Source organism: Neophocaena asiaeorientalis, unplaced genomic scaffold (assembly GCF_003031525.2).
Source record: "Neophocaena asiaeorientalis asiaeorientalis breed wild unplaced genomic scaffold, Neophocaena_asiaeorientalis_V1.1 scaffold743, whole genome shotgun sequence".
Taxonomy (NCBI): Eukaryota; Metazoa; Chordata; class Mammalia; order Artiodactyla; family Phocoenidae; genus Neophocaena; species Neophocaena asiaeorientalis.
In genome coordinates, this window is record NW_020174055.1 from 347,887 (window position 1) to 354,855 (window position 6,969).

At 53.2% G+C, this 6,969-nt stretch overlaps 1 protein-coding gene across 1 annotated transcript in view; it reads left to right on the forward strand.

Moving 5' to 3' along the window:
- ACSBG1 (acyl-CoA synthetase bubblegum family member 1) overlaps positions 1–6,547 on the forward strand; it is a 48,609-nt gene extending 42,062 nt beyond the window's left edge. The window contains exons 8-14 of the mRNA XM_024754304.1: positions 298–474; positions 1,260–1,441; positions 2,420–2,650; positions 3,344–3,561; positions 4,264–4,403; positions 4,985–5,231; positions 6,462–6,547. Of these exons, the coding sequence (XP_024610072.1) occupies positions 298–474; positions 1,260–1,441; positions 2,420–2,650; positions 3,344–3,561; positions 4,264–4,403; positions 4,985–5,231; positions 6,462–6,547 (1,281 nt within the window). The remainder of the gene's footprint in view (positions 1–297; positions 475–1,259; positions 1,442–2,419; positions 2,651–3,343; positions 3,562–4,263; positions 4,404–4,984; positions 5,232–6,461) is intronic.
- The last annotated feature ends 422 nt before the right edge of the window (positions 6,548–6,969 follow it).

Consider the following 6,969-nt stretch of genomic DNA (forward strand, 5'->3'; position numbering starts at 1 on the left):
CCCTGCCCTAACAACTCCCAGGGAGTTTCCTTCAGTCCCTCAGCTCAGGGAGCTGGGATAAGTAGGACAACCCTTAAGTCTGTGGTACAGACTGAGCCCAGCAAAATGGTGGGGATTGGGAGGGGGAGGCCTGTCCCAGGGTGTTTCCTGCAGAGATGCCCAGGAGGGTGAACAACCTCTAGGGTGTTCAAAGAACACTCCAAAGAAATAGCCCAAGCCCACAGGGTGGCCACAGATGTGAACACTTCCAGGGCTGGCTTTGTAGACACTGCCAGGACCCATCTGCCTGTCCGCCAGATCACATGGACAGCACATTACGGCAGCCAGGCCGGTGACATCCAACCCGCAGAAGTCCAACAGGAGGTGGTGGTCAGCTACCTGCCCCTCAGCCACATTGCTGCCCAGATCTATGACCTGTGGACAGGCATCCAGTGGGGGGCCCAGGTCTGCTTTGCTGAGACTGATGCCCTGAAGGTCAGTCTGCCTCTCTGCCTAAGTGGGTGTCCAAGTGTGTGTGCAAGGGCCTGCCCGAGTGTGTGCTTGTGTCTGTGGGCCCTGTGTGTGCATCATAAGCATGCCGGTTCCCCATGTGTTTATCAGTCAGAATTCTTTCAACTGCAGTTAGCACAGCCTGACTCAGATGATCAAACGAGAAGGGAAACTGATGATATTACATAAAGGAAAGTTGAGTCAGAGTGGTGTGTGGGTCCACAGCGCCATCTAGGACGGGCCACCCTCAGAGTAAGATCACAGGATGGTCACAGATGGCCACAGCCCTGCCCTGCATCCCAGCCTCATAAACTACACCTGTGCTTGGGATCCTTCTTGTAACCATGAGGAGAACGTCCCCAGAGCCCCCTAGCAAACTTCCCCCTCCCCTACATTGGCCCAAATGTTGTCCCATGTCCATCCATCAACCAGTCACTGCTTAAGGGAATGGGATTACCATGTTGGAGTTAGACTAATAAAAAGTCACTGCCCCCAGGACTGGGAGGGGACTGAGGTACTTCTGAAGCATCTGGCCACCCTGGTACCTGAGCTACATCAAGGTCCTTTTAGCAAAGAAGGGCAGCGAGTAGATGGCTGTTGAGTGGTAGCCGATAGCATGTGACATGAGTTGCATGCGGTGTGTGCGTACACCTGTGTGAGCTACTGTATACAGGATGCCTGCGTGTGTGCACGCTGACTCTGGTGACACGGGCCTCCTGGCTCCCGGCCGGCTCTGAACCACAGCCCTGTCTCTCGCTGGCTGCGAACAGGGGAGCCTGGTGAACACGCTGAGGGAAGTGGAGCCCACGTCCCACATGGGGGTGCCGCGGGTGTGGGAGAAGATCATGGAGCGGATCCAGGAGGTGGCGGCTCAGTCTGGCTTCATCCGGCGCAAGATGCTGCTGTGGGCCATGTCGGTGACCTTGGAGCAGAACCTCACCTGCCCGAGCAGGTAGAGAGGGCCAGGGGGCAGGAGGCCTGGGGAGGCAGCAGGGCTGGGTCATAACCCCAGGACACAACCTAGGATCTGATAGGCCAGGTTTGTCCACGCCCCATTGGCCAGGATTGTCCAGACCCCTGCACAGAGGCCCCATCAGTGGCTGGGCTTGAGCCCTGTTCTCTTGCCAGATCCCACAGGAGACCATCACCCCATCTTTGGGTCTGACTGCAAGGACTGACTTGCTCCCTCTGGGGTGGCACTTACCTCCCTGGGAGCAGCTCCTGGCAGCCTCCTGAGGGGTCTCCTCCTGACTTCCGTAGGTGGCTATAGAGAAGGGGCCACAGTGATGGGGGTTTTCCAGCCTTCCCATAATCCAAAGTGACCACTCATCTCTCGCCCACAGCCTTTCGATTGCTTTAAAATTCCCAACCAGTGCTGTGGGAGGATCAATGGCATAAATCTGGCCTGTTCCAATTTAGAAATATTTTCCATTACTAGTGTGTCTGTGAAACGGTCTCATGTCTCAAGAGACATGTACACGTGTCTGTGCACTTAGGGCTTCATTTGCACAGACATGAACAGTGAATATGCATGAATGACCCATTCAAGAGCTTCAAACGGGATCAGATACATGTTTGTGTCTGTGCATATATACTTCAAGTCTCTGCAAGTGTGTATTACTGTGTGTGCGAACTTGCGTGCATCTGTGTTGTCTGTGCAAGCATACACAGCTGAATCTGGTTTTCTAACTTCCCAGCTCAAGACGTGTTTGCACATAACTACATGTACACACCTAGGCCCGCATGCATGTTCACAGGCAGGGCCAATATTACAAATATTTAGCAGTGGATTCAGCGTCGCCACTAACCAATCAGAATAGATCATTGGAATGGCCATTCCGGGTACCCACTGAACACCCACCCTTTTAATGCAAGTGTGTGTGTGTGTGTGTGTGTTGTCTTCTGTGAGCCATTCTCCCTCTCCCACCAGCGATCTGAAGCCCTTCACAACCCGACTGGCAGATTACCTGGTGCTAGCCAAAGTCCGCCAGGCACTGGGCTTTGCCAAGTGTCAGAAAAACTTCTACGGAGGAGCCCCCATGACCGCGGAGACACAGCACTTCTTCCTGGGCCTCAACATCCGCTTGTATGCGGGCTATGGTCTCAGCGAGACCTCAGGCCCTCACTTCATGTCCAGCCCCTACAACTACCGGCTCTACAGGTGTGGCCCAGGTTTCAGCACATATGCCAGCCTGCACGTCCTGGCTGGCACCCTTCAGTGCCGCCCCCTGCTGATTAGGTCCCTGAGCCCAGGCCACTGGACTATGGGTCCCTGAGTGCCAACAGCTCTATCTTGGGCCAAGTCCCTTGGCCAGGCCCGAGTCTCGCGGGGATGGTCTCTGTGACAGTGTCACTTGGGTCTGTGGTTGCAAACAGCCTTGCAGCCCAGGGGCTCCCTGAGCAGGGCTCTGATGGAGGAATTTCCCTTTGGCCTCTCCCTCCAGTAGGGTGGGGTGTGTTAGAGGGTGTCCCAGCATTGCTGGTAGCCCTGGTTTCATCTGGGATGGGAGCTGGGGGGACTGGGCCGGTCCTCTGGTGTGGGGTAGGGGGCAATCAGCTCTAGGGAGTGAGTTGAAGGATTCTCTGTTGTGCTTAAATACCTCCCCTCCCTGCTTGCCCATCACAGTGCTTAAAGTTGTCCCATTAGGATTTCCCCCACTGATTCATTCACTCACCTAAAAACCTTTAACTGGCCCTACGTCTCAGCTCTGAGGACCCTATTAAATTACAAAAATCCTGGGAAAGGACATTCTAGCCATCGGTGAAGACTAGATGGATCAGACTAGGGGCTGACCCAGGGCTTGGAGGAAACTGCTCCCTCTGACCATGCCTCCCGGCCCCTCCATCCCCCCAGCTCCGGCAAGGTGGTGCCGGGCTGCCGGGTGAAGCTGGTGAATGAGGATGCAGAGGGCATCGGAGAGATCTGCCTGTGGGGCCGCACGATCTTCATGGGCTACCTGAACATGGAGGACAAGACGTGTGAGGCCATTGATGCCGACGGCTGGCTGCACACGGGCGACTCAGGCCACCTGGACGCCGACGGCTTCCTCTACATCACTGGGCGTCTCAAAGGTGAGCGCCTCTGGCTGGGTTCGAGGCTGTGCTGGGACGTCGGAGGAATTATACTGCCACCACAATTTGTACCCACTACAAGTGTTGAGCCCTTATTAAGTGCCACACACCTTGAATGACATCATTTTACTTACTATTGTCTCCCATGGGAAAGATGCTATCATTACCTCGACTTATTAATGAGGACAACCAGAGAGGTTAAGTAACTTGCCCAAGGTCACCCAGCTAGTAAATGACAGAGCTGAGATTCAAAGTCCCTAGATAAACAAGGCAAGTCTTTCCAGAAAATTTGAGGACATAAATATGTATTTTTATATGCAAACATGGATATGAGGCAGAGTAGAACACAAGTTGGACATAAAATTTAAAATAGAGCATGAGATTTCTAAGAAATTTCCCATGAACAGCTTGGCTCTCCCAGGGAAGTAAGTTGGGGACACCTCCGTGGAAGAGGTGCTTTGCTTACTTTGCCCAAGTGGATACAGTGCCCTCAGCATCCCTGTGGGAATCCCGTGCCCCAATTTCCCAGGGGAAACTGAAGCTCAGTGAATGGGTAAACACCTTTCTGGAAATCACGCAGGCAGATGTGTGATCGAGCCTGGGTCCTACTTAGAGGGTCGGCTCTCCAGGCAGAGTCTGGGTGTGCTTGGTCTGAGCACCTGGACTAAAGCCTGTGCCGGGGGCCTGGCCTTGCCTCTCCAGAATTGATCATCACGGCTGGCGGGGAGAATGTGCCCCCTGTGCCCATTGAGGAGGCCGTGAAGACAGAGCTACCCATCATCAGCAATGCCGTGCTGATCGGGGACCAGAGGAAGTTCCTGTCCATGCTGCTCACCTTGAAGGTGTGTCGGGGGTGGGGGGGTTGGGGTCTGGCTCTGGAGGAGCAGCCAGTGGGTGGTCTGTGGGTCTGGCCCCAGCAGAGAAGCCATGTTCAGCCAGGACACGTCTGGATCTCATGACTGTATTCTGGAATAACTAGTCAGTGCTGCCTGCCCTAAGGGGCAGCCGTAGCGCATGGAAATCCCTTCTGCCCCTGGTAATAGACTTAATAGCATGCTGCCCCGATGATCTTCTGTGTTCCAGTACAGCCCAGTTTACACAGCGCTGCTGCCCTCAGTCCCCTCAGCAGATAACCAATCTGGTATCTGATACCAGGGTACCAGATGGGGCCAGAATTATGGTCCCTGTTTTAAAAGATGGTCTCACTGGCTGAGGTCATCTCAATCTCAGGCCTCCCTTCCTTCCACCCCACCACGGGGCTCAACGCAGTCCGAGTGGCATGCTACTCATTCTAGAACCGTCTCTTCGAAACAGAGCTCACGGTGATCCACGTCCTTGACGATCAGCAGTGCGACCTCCTCCAAGACCAGGGCACACGTCTTGTGGAGTGAGGCTTGGTTTTGATCTATCTCTGGCTTTTCAGTGCACTCTGGATCCTGATACCTCTGACCCAACTGATAATCTGACCGAGCAAGCTGTGGAGTTCTGCCAGAGGGTGGGCAGCAAAGCCGCCACGGTATCGGAGGTCGTGGGGAAGAAGGATGAGGCCGTGTATCAGGCTATTGAAGAGGGGATCCAGAGAGTCAACATGAATGCAGCTGCCCGACCCTACCACATCCAGAAGTGGGCCGTTCTTGAGAGGGACTTCTCCATTTCGGGTGGAGAGTTGGGTAGGTGTTTTCCTTACACTATTGCAGGGGCTGTGCAGGAGGGCAGAGGCCATGGCAGAGCCTGGGAGGTGCCCACTAGGAAGCAGCCGTGGCAAACAGAAGGTCCCTGACGGCACTTTGGATGACACCCACCTCCTTCCTGTGGGAGGACATTGATTGCTCAGTGCCTGGGCTTGTGGTTAGGTAGGGCCTGTTCAGTATATAAGATATGTGCTGGAATTCACTGATGTGAACCTATAACATTTAACTTTGTTTTGACTAAGGAACCATTTTCCCCTGAAATCGCAATGGGACCACCAAGCAGACACCAAGCTCCTGTTAGTGTTTGGGCTGGAGTCATCTGGCTCTAGGGAGTGAGACCACCATAGTCTTTTGTAAAGTCAGCTCATGCAACAGGTAAAGGGTGGCAGCCCTTCTGGGCCATGGTCCACAGAACCAGAAAAGGCCTCTGGTGTGGCCTCAGTTGGATGATGAAGTCGCTCTTGGTTATAGCATCTTGGGGTGTTTGTGGCATGGCGGGGTAGGTATGCAAATGGCCCCTTCAATGAGATTCCCTCTGACCCATCAAGGCTGAACCCAGATGCAACTATCCACAGTAATGCTGAGCTGCTATCAGAGACCCTGAGCTTATCTGGTTGTCTTGTGCCAGCAAATTGAATGCAAGGTCAACCAGATAGGTGTCCTCTCTAAGCAGTTTATATAAATGGCTTTGATTTTGAAGTCTCCAGTTACACAGCCAAGTATGAGTTAGCACAAAATGGAGTTGAAGCTACCCAAATCAGAGCCCTTTCGACCTTGCATTAGAGGAGAGAACCAAGGCCAAGAAAAGTGATATGAGGAAGACGTCTCATAAAGACCATGCCAGAGGCCCTCCCTGGCCAGGGCTTTCCCCTACCCCATCACAAGCAATCAAAGCATTACATCCAACATCGTATGAACTTTCACTGAAATGCAGAGATGATTTGCCTATCAGTTATTGTCATGTAAATTACCCCACTTCCTCTGTATTCTACCGGCCACTTAGACCAACCCTGGTACAGTGTGGGAAGGAGCCACACAACGGTGTGACCACGGAGCAGGGATCACCATGGGCCATCTTGGAGGATGGCTACTTGTTGGTCTGGCTTAATTCCAGAGTTCTGGGACTCACTGAGTCTAGATGTTTACCACACACCTTCTCAGACATCTCAGAGCCCAGCCCGCACTCATTTCTTCCAATTTCTCTTTTAGGTCCCACAATGAAGCTGAAACGGCTCACAGTCCTAGAGAAGTACAAAGATATCATCGATTCCTTTTACCAAGAGCAGAAAAAGTAATCAGGGGTCGTCCTTCCCGGGTTTCTCCTGAAGGTGGCAGGCTGAGTATTTTCCTGACCCCCGCCCCCACCCAACCAGGTCCTCTTCAGTCTGGGCACATGGACTTCTGGCAAGTCTGTTAGGTTCTCTGGGTCAGTTACGGTCCTGGCATCTACATTTGCCAGGTCTTATGCCGAGAGGCTTCATGTGTGCATAGTTTTAAAAGTATTGCTTTTTGTTTGGGTGACAAGTGAGATCAACTCTCTTTCCAGAACTAAAGGGCTGAATTTTTGGCCTTAGTTCCAGGTAGATTTAACAGGCTGCTAGCTCACTTACCAGGAGGCTGGGTGTTGCGGGAGGATGGAGGGGGAAGATGGCTCGGCTAACCAGTGTGCCGCAGGGAAAGCGCTCAGTTGTAACTCACCTAACACCTGACTTACTCT